General features: G+C 54.0%; 1 protein-coding gene and 1 non-coding gene across 2 annotated transcripts; both read left to right on the top strand.

Annotated features, from left to right (window-relative positions):
- The first annotated feature begins 2,782 nt into the window (after window positions 1-2,782).
- Window positions 2,783-7,824, top strand: TUBB4A (tubulin beta 4A class IVa). Its single transcript, XM_004277272.4, has 4 exons — window positions 2,783-2,985; window positions 3,520-3,628; window positions 3,737-3,847; window positions 6,170-7,824. Exons 1-4 carry the CDS (start codon window positions 2,929-2,931, stop codon window positions 7,225-7,227), a joined length of 1,335 nt encoding a protein of 444 aa, XP_004277320.1. The 5' UTR covers window positions 2,783-2,928; the 3' UTR covers window positions 7,228-7,824.
- A 5,995-nt stretch (window positions 7,825-13,819) lies between these two features.
- On the top strand, window positions 13,820-13,892 carry TRNAP-UGG (transfer RNA proline (anticodon UGG)). The gene has a single exon. It is a non-coding gene; the product is annotated as a tRNA-Pro (tRNA).
- Window positions 13,893-15,010: the final 1,118 nt, after the last annotated feature.

Raw genomic sequence — 15,010 nt, 5'->3', positions numbered from 1 at the left:
TCCTGGGGACAGAAAATCTGGCTCTTACGGCCCACCATCCAGCTCCTTTTCTTGTCCTTGGCTACATCCGGGTCTTGGACCACGGCACCATCCCTACGATGCCATCTTCAGATTCTTGCAGGGAGCTCTGATGGCTTTCTGGGTGGTGAGTGATGCCGTGGGGCACCTGGGTACCAGGGAGGCTCTGCTTGCCCGAGAGCCATTGGGTACACCTGGCACTCCTCATCTCCCAGGAAGGGAGCCCGGGAGAGGCCAAACTGAAGAGGGAGCGGCCTTGGGGTGTAGGTGACGTCAGCCCACCCCAACCCCTCCCCACTTCATCCCTGCGGGCTTTCTACATCTTGGGCGATGTCAAGTCCCAGAAGCTCCAGGTGCTAGAAGACCACCCATCCGCTGCTCGCCACTTTCCTCCTCATTTCCCCTCTCTGTATTCCTCCCCTGAGGGCCCTCAGGGAACCCAAGGGATGCCCCGATTCAGAGAAAGATAGAGGGCACCCATTGCTCACCAGAACCTGTGCTCTCCAGGGGGCTATCCCTACCAAGGTGGGCTAATCCAGGAAGCCCCACCTCCCTGGAGCTCAGCCCTGACCCCAAATCAGCCTTGCCCTGGTGGGGTGACACAGGAAGCCCCATTTTTCTGGGGCTGAACCCCAAATCAGCCCCTCCCAGCAGGGCCACTTCCACTTTTATGTTTTGATGATTCTTGATATATTAAATAATAAAATGCCAACACAGGGTTTATGAATTTTTGACAGATATTAACATGCGTTGATGGACTTCCTATTTCAATCCGGGAACCGGGTCTCGGGGATCAACCGTAAGAACATTTGATAACCTCAGAAGTCTCAGTCAGGTTTCTCGACCTTGGCTATTGCCATTGGCATTTGGGACCAGATTATCCTTTGCTGCAGAGGCCAGCCCTGTGCACTGTAGGACGCTGAGCAGCCTCCCTAGGCTCCACCCACTGGATGCCAATAACAGCCCCAAGCTGTAAAGATCAAAAATGACTCCAGACATTGTCAAGTTTCCCCTGTGTGTTGGTGGGGCGGGGGGTGGAGAATCACTGCCAGCTGAGAATTTCTGGCTTAGGGGATTCTGCTGACCCCCAGGAGACTGTGCTCCATAATCATCTGACCTACTGAAGTCCCAGGATGCTGTACACGTTTAAATCACAGAGAGAGGAAGTCATTCACAGCTGCTGGGGGGAGGGGGAGGGGGGTCACCCTAGTTTGTACTGTCTGATCCATCAGGAGTTTATTCTGGTGTCTAGTGTGAGCCTAAAGATCTAACTCAGTTGTTTTTTGTTTGTTTGTTTTTCTCAAATAACAGTGTTTCTCAACCTTGAGCACTATTGACATTTGGACCAGATAATTCTTTGGGGGGAGGGGGAGACTGTCCTGTGCACCCTAGAATGTTTAGCAACATCCACTCACTAGATGCCAGTAACACACACACACACCCATCCAGGCATAACAACCAAAAACATCTCCAGACATTGCCAAGTGTCCCTACGGGGCAGAATCGCTCCCTGTTGAGAACCACAAAATTGGAAGCCACTGGTGAGAGCATGAGGTCCCAGCCCTTCAGCCGACCTGACTAATCCCACCCCCACCCCGCAGTGGCCAGAAGCCGTGGAGGAGGAGGGAGAGGCTTCCAGGGATGGCAGAGCCGGAGGCTGCCAGCAGAAAGTGGCCCCAAGAAGTCTGGCCTTCGCTTGTGGGGCAGCACAGGAAGTCTTGCCCAGTATTACAATAATAATTGTAATACTAATAGCTACAATTTATCGTTTACTCTGCGAGGGGAAACCGGGGCCATCTTGTTAACTGGGCCATCTTTGGACCCTCTCAACCCCCTAGAGGGTTCCTGACAGCCCCATCTTGCAGGAAATACAGCCAGAGGGAAGCCAAGTGGCCTGTGCAAGGTCATAATAGTAATAAATGCAAAGGCAGGACGATGGATTGGAATAAATTATAACAATGGAGCAGAGAGATGCCGATCTGGGGGGAGTAAGGCAGCCCGCTGGAAGCCCTCTATCCCCGCAGTATGTAATCCAGCTATAAGCCTTAATCTTTGATGTTCGACTCCAGGCAAGGCTGAGGGTGACCCCACCTGCGACAGACCCAAAGCCCAACCGAGGTGTCCAGGGGGAGCGAACAGTCCCCCCCAAACCTCCATCAGCTTCCAAAAGCATCCGCAGTCAAACATGGAAGGGAAATCGTGGTTTTACTTACTACCCAGCTTCAAGACAAGTCCTGCAGAAACCGACTGCCCCCTCCTCCCAAAACTGTCGGCTGCTCCGGAGCGGCCAGCTCGGCCCCACTAGCAGCCCTCTCGGTTAATGCGAGGGTCTGGCGAACGGCCCCACTAGGAGCCCTCTCGGTTAATGCGAGGGTCTGGCGAACGAGAACTAAACGGAATGGGGAGGGAGGCTTGGGACGGAGAAACTGAGGCAGGGTCGTTCAGGGCGAGAGCCGGGAGAGGCAGAATCTCCCGGCTGCTTGTTTACCGGGCGCTCTCCCTCCCCCCGCCCAATCCCTGCAAAACCCGGGTCGCCAGGCCTGGCTGGGGGCGGGAGGGGTGGGATGGAGGAAGATGGTACTGTTGGTGCCTGAGAGTCTTCACCCCCCGCCACGGCCCGGGGTGGGGGGCGCACGGAGCCCTGGCTCGCCCCAGCCCCTGCCCCCAGAGGTCTCCAGGCGGCAGGGGAAGGGTATCCGTCAATCCCCGCACCCTCCGTCCCGGGGCGGGACCGGGGGGCGGAGCGGGCCGGTGACCTGCAGTGACGCGAGCCCCGCCCGCTCATATAGAGGCGCCCCGGGAGCGCAGGGACCGTGCTTCGCCGCCGCCGCCGCGTCCACCACCCGCCTCGCTGCCGCAGTTCCCAGCATCAGCACCAGCGCCGCCGCGTCCACCATCAGCGCCGCCGCCATGCGGGAGATCGTGCACCTGCAGGCCGGCCAGTGCGGCAACCAGATCGGAGCCAAGGTACGCGAGGGACCGGGCCTGGGGAGGCGGTCGAGAGATGCGGAGCGCGGTCCACCGAGCTCCGCAGAGCTCCTCCACCATGGGCCTTTTGGGGAACGGGGCCCCCCAGGAGGCCAGCACCCCAGGGACGGTGGGGAAGGGCGCAGGGGGCAGGGCCAAGCTGGGAACAAAGAGGCCCATGGGGGTGGGGCCCAGGCTTCTGTCCGCTTGCCACAGCTGGCCTCACAGCTGGCCCACTGTCCCCTCCACACGCACAAAGAGGCCCCGCCCCTCCCCACGGCAGCAGCCAGGGAGCGCTGACCCCAGCCCGGTGGGCTGCGGTGGTGAGTCTGCTCCACCCCGCCCCCACCGCTCCCTTCTTGCTGCCTCATCCTCGTCCGCCCACTCTGCCTCTAGGTTCCACACTCACCTTGCCTGGGGGACAGGTGGCAGCTAGGGAGGTGAGTGGGGGTCCTGAGCCCAGAAGATGGAGGTGGGGCAGACCTGGCCACCGGCTCCACCTTCTTGGTCCTTACCACCGCCCTCCCCCCCCAGTTTTGGGAGGTGATCAGTGATGAGCATGGCATCGATCCCACTGGCACATACCATGGGGATAGTGACCTGCAGCTGGAGAGAATCAACGTGTACTACAATGAGGCCACAGGTAAGGGGCAGGGGGCACCTGCCAGAGTGGGGGTGGCGAGGGCCTGGGAGGGGACAGGATACTGGCTCCTGGCGCCGACCAAGCTGCTCTCCATCTGCTTCTCTGCAGGAGGAAATTACGTCCCCAGAGCTGTGCTGGTGGACCTCGAGCCGGGCACCATGGACTCTGTCCGCTCAGGTCCCTTCGGCCAGATCTTTCGTCCTGACAACTTTGTGTTTGGTGAGTCACCATCATGAGACACAGGCAGGGAAGCCCCCACTCCCCAGATTCTTTCACTTCCACATGCTTGGTGAAAATTCTTCACCTAGCATCTAGACTCAGGAACCCAGAGGCCAGCGGGGAAAGCGGATACACAGGCCACTGTGGGAATCCAGGGGAGGCGCAGGGTAGGGAAGGCTTCCCGGAGAAGCTAGCATTTTAATTTAACAGTATGGACCTGAGCCAGACTGCGGTGTTCAAATCCCTGTTCTGCCACATCATGCAGTCGACAAACACTTATTAGCACCTACTGCATACCAGGCCCTACTGTGCCCCCTGGGAATATAAGCCAAGAATAAAACAGATAAAGCTCTCTGCCCCCACCCCCAAGCTGGTGGAGGGAGCTGGGAAGATAAATAAATGGGAAGAGAAGAGAAATAAGTCAAACCCAGCCACTGATTGAGGCATCTTGGTGATTTTGGACAGGTCCTTCAATCTCTCTGTGCCTGTCTCCTCATCTTTCAAACAGGGATTATACAAAAACTTACTTTTCAGGATTGTGAGACTTAAAGCCACTAACACGTATAAAGAACTCAGAACAATGCCTAGCACAGAGGAAAAGATAACTAAGCATTTGATGTTCTGTTGTCATTTTTATTATCATTATTAATGTCTGCAGCCTAAAAGATGAATAGGACTAGGGTTGACCAAAAGGCAATGAAGGGAGGAAAGGTGTGTAAGACAGAGGGAACAGCATATGTGAAGACAGTGGGCACATTTGCAGCCCTCAGATTGAAGGGGCCTGCACACTCTGAACAACCGTGTAGGAAACATTTCCTGGTACCTCTAGGTCAAGCTAAATGCACATCCCCACCTGACATCAGGCCCCAGGCTCCCCCTCCCCCAGGCCCCTCCTCCTAGTACACAGTAGTTTACTCTGGAGTCTAGGGATTGAGGGGACAAGCTATGTGACCTTGGACGAGTGACTTCCCCTCTCTGGTCTGTGCAAAGATTCAGGAAGATAATGATGGTCATGTGTGGGTATGACACACAATAGGTCCTCAGAGAGTGGCTGTGGAAAGACTAAATGAGGTTGACCACGAGATGTGAGGGATTCTAGGATGATTATGGGTGGCTCCAGCCGGGCCAAAAAGATTCTGTGGCCTCTGGTAGGTGAGGCAGGGGAGGTGGTAGAAAAGTGTGGACTCAGGAGCCAGACCACCCAATTCAAATCCTATTCTCTCAGAGGAGGTGACATTGAACAGAGACCTGAAGAGTCAGTCAGGGGAGTACCTGGGGTTAGAGCATTCCAGGCAGAGGGCACAGCACGTGCAAAGGCCCTGGGGCAGGACCAGGCCTGGTTCATTGGAGGAACAGTGAGGAGGCCCATGTGGCTGGAGCAGAGTGAGGGAAGGGGAGAGAGGGAGGAGGGGAGGGCAGGGAGGGGACGGGGCAGGTCGTGCAGGGCCTTGTAGGCTGTAGGGAAGATTTGGGCTTTTATCCCGGGGCGGTGGGAATCCTGGAGGGCTGTGGACAGAGAAGGAGCAGGACCTGACTCAGGTGCTCACCGGTGCCCTCTGGCTGCTGCAAGGAGAACAGACTGGGGGGAGGCTGTGGGAGGACCAAGGCAGAAGCAACTCTACTGATCCAGATGGGCAATGAGGGGGCCAGACCAGGATGGAAGCAGAGGAGGGGGCAAGAAGAAATGTTACCTGCTCACAAAAATACCAGCCAATATTCTAATCCTAATCCTTGTCCTCTGGAGCTTGCATTCCCCAGTGAAATTACAGACAATAAACATGACTAATTAAAAAAAAAACAGGTTTATCACTTCTGCGGAGGGTAACAAAGTCCTAAAGAAGGGGAAAGAGGGAGCCATGTAGGTATCTGAGGGAACAGCATTCCAGGCAGCGGGAACAGCATATGCAAAGGCCCTGAGACAGGACTGTGCCGGGTGTGTGGCAGGGACAGCAAGGAGGCCTGTGTGCTTGGGGCAGAGTGAGCGAGGGGGAGAGAGGGAGGAGGGGAGGGCAGGGAGGGGACGGGGCAGGTCATTCAGGGCCTTGTGGGCCGAAGGGAGGATTTAGGCTTTTACTGAAAGATGAAAGAACTGGGGTGATTTTGAGCTAAGGCAGAACATGATTTAGGTTTTATCAGAATCCTTCTGGCTGCTGGGTGAAGGGAAGCAAGGATGGAACCCGAGAGAACAAGTCATAATAATAACAATAATAATAGTAATAATGATTTTGTTATTATCATTCAACTACTAGGATGGCTGGGAGCGGGGTGGAGGGTGGGCTTTCCCCATATCAGCCTGGGTGTCCCCTCCCCTTCCCTCTTCAGGCCAGTCTGGAGCCGGCAACAACTGGGCCAAGGGCCACTACACAGAGGGTGCCGAGCTGGTGGACGCGGTCCTGGACGTGGTCCGGAAGGAAGCCGAGAGCTGTGACTGCCTGCAGGGCTTCCAGCTGACCCACTCGCTGGGCGGGGGCACGGGGTCCGGGATGGGCACCCTCCTCATCAGCAAGATCCGCGAGGAGTTCCCGGACCGCATCATGAACACCTTCAGCGTGGTGCCCTCGCCCAAGGTGTCGGACACGGTGGTGGAGCCCTACAACGCCACCCTGTCCGTGCACCAGCTGGTGGAGAACACAGACGAGACTTACTGCATCGACAACGAGGCGCTGTACGACATCTGCTTCCGCACCCTGAAGCTGACCACGCCCACCTACGGGGACCTCAACCACCTGGTGTCGGCCACCATGAGCGGGGTCACCACGTGCCTGCGCTTCCCGGGCCAGCTCAACGCCGACCTGCGCAAGCTGGCCGTGAACATGGTGCCCTTCCCGCGCCTGCACTTCTTCATGCCCGGCTTCGCGCCGCTGACCAGCCGGGGCAGCCAGCAGTACCGGGCGCTGACGGTGCCCGAGCTCACCCAGCAGATGTTCGACGCCAAGAACATGATGGCCGCCTGCGACCCACGCCACGGCCGCTACCTGACCGTGGCCGCTGTGTTCCGGGGCCGCATGTCCATGAAGGAGGTGGATGAGCAGATGCTGAGCGTGCAGAGCAAAAACAGCAGCTACTTCGTGGAGTGGATCCCCAACAACGTGAAGACGGCCGTGTGTGACATCCCGCCCCGCGGCCTGAAGATGGCCGCCACCTTCATCGGCAACAGCACGGCCATCCAGGAGCTGTTCAAGCGCATCTCGGAGCAGTTCACGGCCATGTTCCGGCGCAAGGCCTTCCTGCACTGGTACACGGGCGAGGGCATGGACGAGATGGAGTTCACCGAGGCCGAGAGCAACATGAACGACCTGGTGTCCGAGTACCAGCAGTACCAGGACGCCACGGCCGAGGAGGGGGAGTTTGAGGAGGAGGCCGAGGAGGAGGTGGCCTAGGGCCGCCTCCATCACTTCACATCAGCGCCCTGCTAGGATGCTGACCTTTGACCCCCCAAGAACCCCCTGCTTCACCTCCCAGCCTGACTCCCCTCTGACCCTACAACCTTGCACCTCTTCCCCGGCCAACCTTTGACCCTTGAGCCCCACTTTATCTCTGATCCCCCGTGAACTCTCCCACCTTGGACACCCCCATGAGCCCAGCTTCACTTCTGACCCTACAAGCCCCACCTTTAACTCCATGTTCCCTCCTTCACCCCTGACCTCTCCACCCTTGACCTCCCCACGAGCCCCATTGCACCCCCCAGACCTATAAGCCCTGGTTTACTTCAACCCCTCCCTCTGAGTCTCTCCCTTCATCTCTGAACGTGCCTCACCTTTGACCCCACAAGTCCCACCCGCCCTCTGAACTGACCACCTTTCTGGCTTCCGTGACCCCCCATTTCCTTCCTGAATTCACTCCCGTCAGCTCCCGCCGACCTTGGTTTTCCACGGGTGCTGCTGGGGGAGAAAGAAGCCCTGGAGCATGTGGGCAAAAGAGGCTGCTCCCCGACCCTCCCCCTGCCTCACCCTCAATAAATTAATTGTTGTCCTGCCGTGTTTCTGCCCAGTGTACTTTTCATCATCCTGTGGGAAGGTCACGTGAGGGCTCCTCCCTATGGGATGGAGGTGGGTGCTGAAGGAACTTCTAGTCTGGGGGTGGGGAGAGGGCAGAGATTTCAGAGTCAGACAGACCAGGCTACGCCACTAACTCAGCCTCTGGTGTTGAGCAAGATGCTGGCCCACTCTGAGCCTCGACTGGCTCACCTGTAAAATGGGCTCATATGTTTTCCCCCCATGCACCACCTCAAGGATGTTTGTAAGGACTCAACGGCACAGTACCTGGCACTGGGTGGGTTCTTAGTGATGGAGATGCTGCCACTCTCTGTGGGGCATTTTGCAAGAATGGAAAGCTGGAGGGGGGAGTCTCTAGGGAAGGAAGCTGGATAGTTGGCAGCTGGGGGTAGTGCCCGAGGGGCAGTCCTGCCAGAGTAACTGATATGTGTGAAGCACTTTGATGGCCTGGCACATGCCTTATCTCATAAACCTCACACCAACACTGTAAGATCTGAACTTTTAGGGAATTCCCTGGCGGTCCAGTGGTTAGGACTCCTCGCTTTCACTGCAGAGGGCGCAGGTTCGATCCCCAGTCGGGGAACTAAGGTCCCACAATCTGCACAGCGCGGCCAAAAAACAAAGATCTGAGCTTTTAGAGAGACAAAGTATATAAGTTAGCTCTTGCTGAGTAACAAATTACCCACCCCCCCAAAAATGTAGGGGCTTAAAACAACAGCAGTTATTTATTTTGCTCCCAACTCTGCAATTTGGGCAGGGTTTGGCAAGGCAGCTCATCGGTGCTCCCTGTGGCATCAGCTAGAGAATCCTGCTGGAGGCTGAGGGATCTCCTTTCAAGGTGGCTCACTCACATGACTGCCAAGTTGATGCCTCGGGGCTCAGCAGGGGCAGGTAGAAGGAGGGTGTCAGTACCCCTGCATAGTCTGCTTGGGCTTCCTCACAGCATGGTGGCTGGGTTCTCCAAGAGCAAACATCCTGAGAGAGCAAGGCAGAATTCATTGCATTTTTCTGACTTAACTTTAGGGGTTGCTTGGTGTCCTGAGGACTCCTAATTGAGGTGTTCACAAAGCCCTGTTTAGGTTCAAGGGGATGGACTACAGACCGCACCTCTTGAGAGTAGAGTGGCAAGATTCTAGAAGAGCATGTGGGATGGAAGATACAGCTATGGCCAGCTATGGAAATTACAAAGTATCTTGTCCATGGTCCCATGGCTATGAAGTGGTGACCTGGTATTCAAACGCTGGCCGTTTAAGTCTAGAACTCTGATTGCATTTTATCCGCCAGGGTTCAGTGCAGGGACCATTCTAGGCATATCAAGCAGAAAGGGATTGGATACAAGGATTTAGGAGCTTACAACATCGTTGGAGGGGCTGAGAGAGGGGGCTATAGGCCGGTGCTTAAACTTTAGTGTGCAAAAGGGTCACCAGGACAGCTTTGAAAGAACGCAGCTTCCTGAGTTCCACCGTATAGTTTCTGATTCAATGGTGGGGGGGGAGGGGGGGAGACTTTGCATTTTTAACAAGCTCCCAGGTGATGCTGATTAACGCTGCCTGTGAGCCCACCTTTTGAGCAGCCCCGGAATAAGTTGGAACAGCACCCTGGGAGCTGCTTCTCTGCACAGTGGAGATCAGGAGGCTGCCACCGGAACTGTTGAGTTCAGAAACACCGCCCAACACCCACAAATCCACAGAGACAGGTCCGCTAGAGGGCTGAACAAAAATTAATTAAAGTGAAGTTAAAATAATTTTAAATAATTAAACACACACACAGAGTTCTGCCTCACTTCTACCTTCCAAATCTCTCCTGAGCGTTTCTCATTGGTAGAACCTAATCTGCATCCAGAACCAGAGCTGCAAAGAAGTCTGGGAAATGTAGTTCCCCCCTCCCCCAGCTTCTGGTACAGAGAAAGGCCAACAAGAGGGATGCTGAGAGCCAATTAACTTTTTCCACCAGGCTCTTCGCTGGACCACCAGCCCCCTCCCTGGGTCCCATTTCAGCCAGGAGGAAGGAGAAGCATGGGGAAGGCAACCTGCGAAATCCAGCCTGCAGCCACCGTCATCTCAGCAGGCCCAGCCCAGCACTGGGCGGTGGGGCAGAAAGACGACGAACTAGGCAGTGAGCTTGGCTGTCTTTATTATCCCAAACCTAATGTGGCCCCAGAAGAACTCCCTATTCTGCCCAACTAAATCCCCTTCGCCGAGAAACGGCACCTCCCGTGCGCTCAAATCCTGCGTCTGGAAGTCACCCTGGACTCATTGTTTTCTGGGCCCGGCACATTCTTCTTATCTTTTGCTGAATCTGATACCGACCAGGGTTCTTGGCCTTCCCCAATCAATAGAAATTGACTGGAGCCCAGACAAGAAATTCAGGCAAGGCTTTATTGGGGCACCTGCAGCAGCAGGAGGGAGCGAGAACAAACATTAGTTCCCTTTGCTTGTTCACTTGCTGAGCAGGGGTGCAGGGGGGCGAGCTGGTTCTCTATATGTGGTGAGGGTAGCAGGGTGTGTCCAGGGGGTCGGGCCAGAGCGATGGCTTAGGTGGCTTGCCCACCCCTCTGGTGGTGTTGAGTTCATGGGGCATGCCCAGTACCTTGCTTTTGCTCCCAACACCCTGTTTTTGCTCCAGGCTTTCCAAAAGTGGCAGTTGGGTTTTCTTGGTCTCTGCATATTTTGGGTCCAGAATTTGCCCCAACTGCACATGTACTGAGTTATCTTTAGTCCCATATAGTTTCCTTGTATTTTGTTGCTCAAAGAGAGGTGTATCCAGGGCCAAGCACTGCAGCAAAGGGTCCCAGGTCCCAGCCTGTCTCAAGTCGAGTTGTCTCTGTCTCCAAAATGTAACCTGGGGACTTCCCTGGTGGTCCGGTGGTAAAGAATCCGCCTTCCAATGCAGGGGACGCGGTTCAATCCCTCGTAAGGGAACTAAGATCCCACATACCACAGGGCAACTAAGCCCACACGCCACAACAATTGAGCTCGCGCACCTCAACTAGAGACCCTGCGTGCCGCAAACTGCAGAGCCCACGTGCCCTGGAGCCTACGTGCCACAACTAGAGAGAAGCTCGTGTGCCACAAGGAAGAGCCTGTGCACCGCAACCAAAGATCCCACGTGCCCGCAACTAAGACCCTATGCAGCCAAAAATAAATTAAATAAATAAATAAATAAATAAATAAATCTTAAAAAAAAAATCTATCCTGAATTTGACCCCCTCCTCTCCAGCCGTCTATACTCTGGTCTAAGGCACCATTGTTGTTCACCCAGGCAATTCCCCCTCATCACTTCCCTGGGCTCCCTGCTGCCACCCCTGCCCTCTGCAGTGTGCAGCGTCCTCCTTCTACAGCAGCCAGAGAGGCACCTTTATATGCAAATCACAACCCTTCCTCCCGCAGTTCCCATGCTACTCAGACTGAAACCTAAACTTCTCACCTTGGTCTCCACTTGCTGATGACTGATGATGACAACCTCATCCCCCTCCCCTTCCCTCCCTAAGCTGAAACTACTGTGGCCTTTATGCGCTTGATCATATCAAGTTCAATCCAACCTCAGGGCCTTTGCACATGCCGTTCCTGCTCCTTCTTTCCCCCCCGAGGTGCACATGACCGGCCCCTTCTCGTCCACAGATTTCAGTTCAAAGGACACCGCCTCAGAGCAGCCTTCCCTGGCAGCTCTAAATTGTATCCAGTCACTCTGCCTCTTTTATCTTGTTCCGTTTCCCTGAGAGCACCTACCAGTAACTCAAATTATCTCGTCTATTTGTAGATTTGTTTCTTTTATCTGTCCCCTGCCCTACCCACCGGAATGTAAGCTTCAAGGAAACTTAACTACCTTGCTCACCACGTGCGTAGAACAGTTTATACCACACAGATACTCAGTAATTCTTTGCTGAATGAACGAGAAAGTGAATCCACGTGTTGTGAGGTGTATTGTTTTCCTCTTTTTTTTTTTTTTTTTTTGTGGTACGCGGGCCTCTCACTGTTGTGGCCTCTCCCATTGTGGAGCACAGGCTCCGGATGCGCAGGCTCAGCGGCCATGGCTCACGGGCCCAGCCGCTCCGCAGCATGTGGGATCTTCCCGGACCGGGGCACGAATCCGTGTCCCCTGCATCGGCAGATGGACTCTCAACCACTGCACCACCAGGGAAGCCCTTTTTTTTTTAAATAAAGATGTATGAAGTTTATTTATTTATTTATTTATTTATTTATTTATTTATTTATTTATTTATTTATCGTCTGTGTGGCGAGGCTTGTGGGATCTTAGCTCCCTGACCAGGGATCGAACCCAGGCCCTTGGCAGTGAAAGCGTGGAGTCCCAACCACTGGACCGCCAGGGAAGTCCCTGTTTTCCTCCTCTTAAAGTGAGAAAACATGGGAATTCCCTGGCGGTCCAGTGATTAGGACTCCTAGTTTTCACTGCTGAGGGCCCGGGTTCAATCCTTGGTTGAGGAACTAAGATCCCCCAAGCCACGCGGTGTGGCCAAAAAATTTAAAACATAAAAAATAAAGTTTTTTTAACTATAGCAAGAAAACAAAGACACAGGGAGGTGGAAGGTGGTTTCTAAGACGGCCCTCCATGATGCCCGTCTTCCCCCATTCATGTGCTTGTGTGATTCCCTCCCGTTGAGCGTGGGCTGGACCTGAAGGTTGCTTCTGACCAACAGATGTAATATGGCACCAATGTGGCAAAGGCGATGGGATGCTACTTCCAAGCCTGTGTTACAAAAACCTGTGACTTCTGTCTTGGTGAGCTCTCTATTGACTTCTCAGCTTGCTTGCTAGGGGGAAGCAAGAAGCAGGTTGGTAAGGTCCACATGGCAGAAACTGAGGGTAACCTCTGACCAACAGCCAGCAAGGAGCTGAGGTCCTCTGTCCACAATAAAATGAATCCTGCCAACGGCCACATCGTGAGCTTGGAAGTAGATCCTTTTTCAGTTGAGCCGTCAGATGAGACCACAACCCAATGGACACCTTATTACAGCTGAGAGACCCTGCAGCACAGGATCCGACTAAGCTGTGTCCAGAATCCCAGCCCCCAGGGAAACTGTCAGATAATAAATGTGTGTTCTTTTAAGCCACTAACTTTAGGGTGATAGGTCACACAGCAATAGATAACTAATACAGAGAGGTCAAATGACTTGCCTAAGGTCACACAGACATTAAAGAACTAAGTCAGGTCTTGAACCCAAGTCACTCTGACTCCAAAATCATTCTCTAACCACTTCACTGACCCATCTCCCATAATCATACAGAGAACATATCAAAAGCTCCGTTCAGGCTTGACCACATACTAAATATTTCATGTGAATTCTCTCGTTGAACCCTCACAGGATCTCTGAGGCAGGCACCATACTTACTTGTTACAGATGCAGAAACAGGGGGACTTCCCTGGTGGTCCAGTGGTTAAGACTCCACACTTGCACTGCAGGGGGCTCAGGTTCAATCCCTGGTCGGGGAACTAAGATCCCGCATGCTGCACAGCACAGCCAAAAAGAGAAAAAAAGATGCAGAAACAGGGACAGAGAGGGTCCCACTTTCACTCAGGGATGTGAACTCTTCCTTTATCCTCATCCCATGGGTTTGCCATTGGATTGAATTGGAGTAAATTTCAGAAATGAAGAAGGATTGGGGATATCTCCGCAAATGCTGTGCCTGACTTAGCCCATTCAGGCTGCTAACAGAATACCATAGACTGGGTGGCTTATGAACAACAGGCGTTTATTTCTCACAGCTCTGGAAGCTGGAGTTTCAAGATCAAGGCACCAGAAGATTTGGTACCTGGTGAGAGCCTGCTTCCTGGTTCATAGATGGCCGTCTTCTTGCTGTGTCCTCCCATGGTGGAAAGATGAGGGAATCTCTCTGACGTCTCCTTTATGAGGACACTAATCCCATTCATGGCCTTCACCCTCATGATGTAATGATGTTCCAAAGACCCCCACCTCCTAATACCATGACCTTGGGGGTTAAGATATAGCACCGGGAGTTCCCTGGTGGTCCAGTGGTTAGGACACTGCACTTGGACTGCCGTGGTCCCGGGTTCAATCACTGGTTGGGGAACTAAGATCCTGCAACCTCCTCAGTGCAGCCCAAAAAATAAAAAAATTTTTAAAAAGACTTAGCATGTAAATTCGGGGGTGGGGGAAGAACACAAACATTCATTCTATAGCAAGGCCCAAGAGCATGAGAAGGGGAGAAGGATGCCCTGGGTACTCTGCACCCCTGATCCCCAGCCCTGTCTGAGATCCAGCTCCCCTTGGAGAGAAAGGTGGCACTGAGCTGTGTTCAGCCTCATGCACCTATGTCTTGGCTGGAGGGTTGGGAGGTGTGTGTGTGTGTGTGTGTGTGTGTGTGTGTGTGTGTGTGTGTTCACATGCTGGTGCGTCTGCTCACCTCTTCCTCCTCAGCATGAAAATGCCCTCGCACCCACAGTCATGTGGACATGCACAGAATGAGAATCCCCAGTCATCCACATCTTCACTCAGCCTGATGGACTAGACACAAATTCCTAGGCACACAGACACGGCGTACACCCCCAGATACCCCAGGACTTGGCAGGCCACATGTGGACTCATGCAGATGCATGCCTATATCCACACAGATATTCTCAGTACCTTGCAGGAGCCCGAGGAGTCTTGCAGACTCCTCTGCATTTTGACTCTCTGAGTCTGTCTGTGGGATTTTACGTGTAGGTACAGGACCGTGAGTACCTGTGTTGCATCCCGCCTTTGTGCCTGTGAGTGTGTCTACGTATCTTTGTTTTTCAACATGACATCTGTCTGCCTGGCTGTCTGTCTGTTTCTAGGTCTGCAACATTGCTTGGATTTGTCTGGCTGTGTACCTCTCTCTGTGTTGTGACTATGTCTGGCCGTGAATCTGACTTGTGGCTGGGCCCTGACTGCGTCTGTCCCTTTGTTACTGCTCTACGCCTGTGCTCTATGCGTCTCTGTCTGTTGTCTGGGTCTGCTTCTCTGTTATTCCGTTTGCATTGACAGCCGTGGTCCCTGCAAGTGTATCTGCTGTCTCTGTCTGGAACTGATTGCTGGCTGTGCCTGTGTGTTGCCTCCCTGCACCTATCATCTGAATGGACAAGGACTTCTTTATGTGTGTGCTGTCCCGCTGTACTTGTTGGTTTGTCTGTGACTTTGTGCTGCCTGTATAACTTGGTAGGTCTCCGT

Source organism: Orcinus orca, chromosome 3 (genome assembly GCF_937001465.1).
Source record: "Orcinus orca chromosome 3, mOrcOrc1.1, whole genome shotgun sequence".
NCBI lineage: Eukaryota > Metazoa > Chordata > Mammalia > Artiodactyla > Delphinidae > Orcinus > Orcinus orca.
The sequence above is the reverse complement of the archived record's forward strand: the minus strand, read 5'-3'. Positions and strand labels throughout refer to the sequence as shown.

What these genes read in the sequence shown, in the direction of transcription:
- TUBB4A (XM_004277272.4), top strand. Translation starts at nt 2,929, where the DNA reads ATGCGGGAGATCGTGCACCTGCAGGCCGGCCAGTGCGGCAACCAGATC. An exon ending in GTACTACAATGAGGCCACAG is followed by an intron (nt 3,629 to 3,736) that starts GTAAGGGGCAGG and finishes GCTTCTCTGCAG; the next exon opens with GAGGAAATTACGTCCCCAGA. An exon ending in TCCTGACAACTTTGTGTTTG is followed by an intron (nt 3,848 to 6,169) that starts GTGAGTCACCAT and finishes TTCCCTCTTCAG; the next exon opens with GCCAGTCTGGAGCCGGCAAC.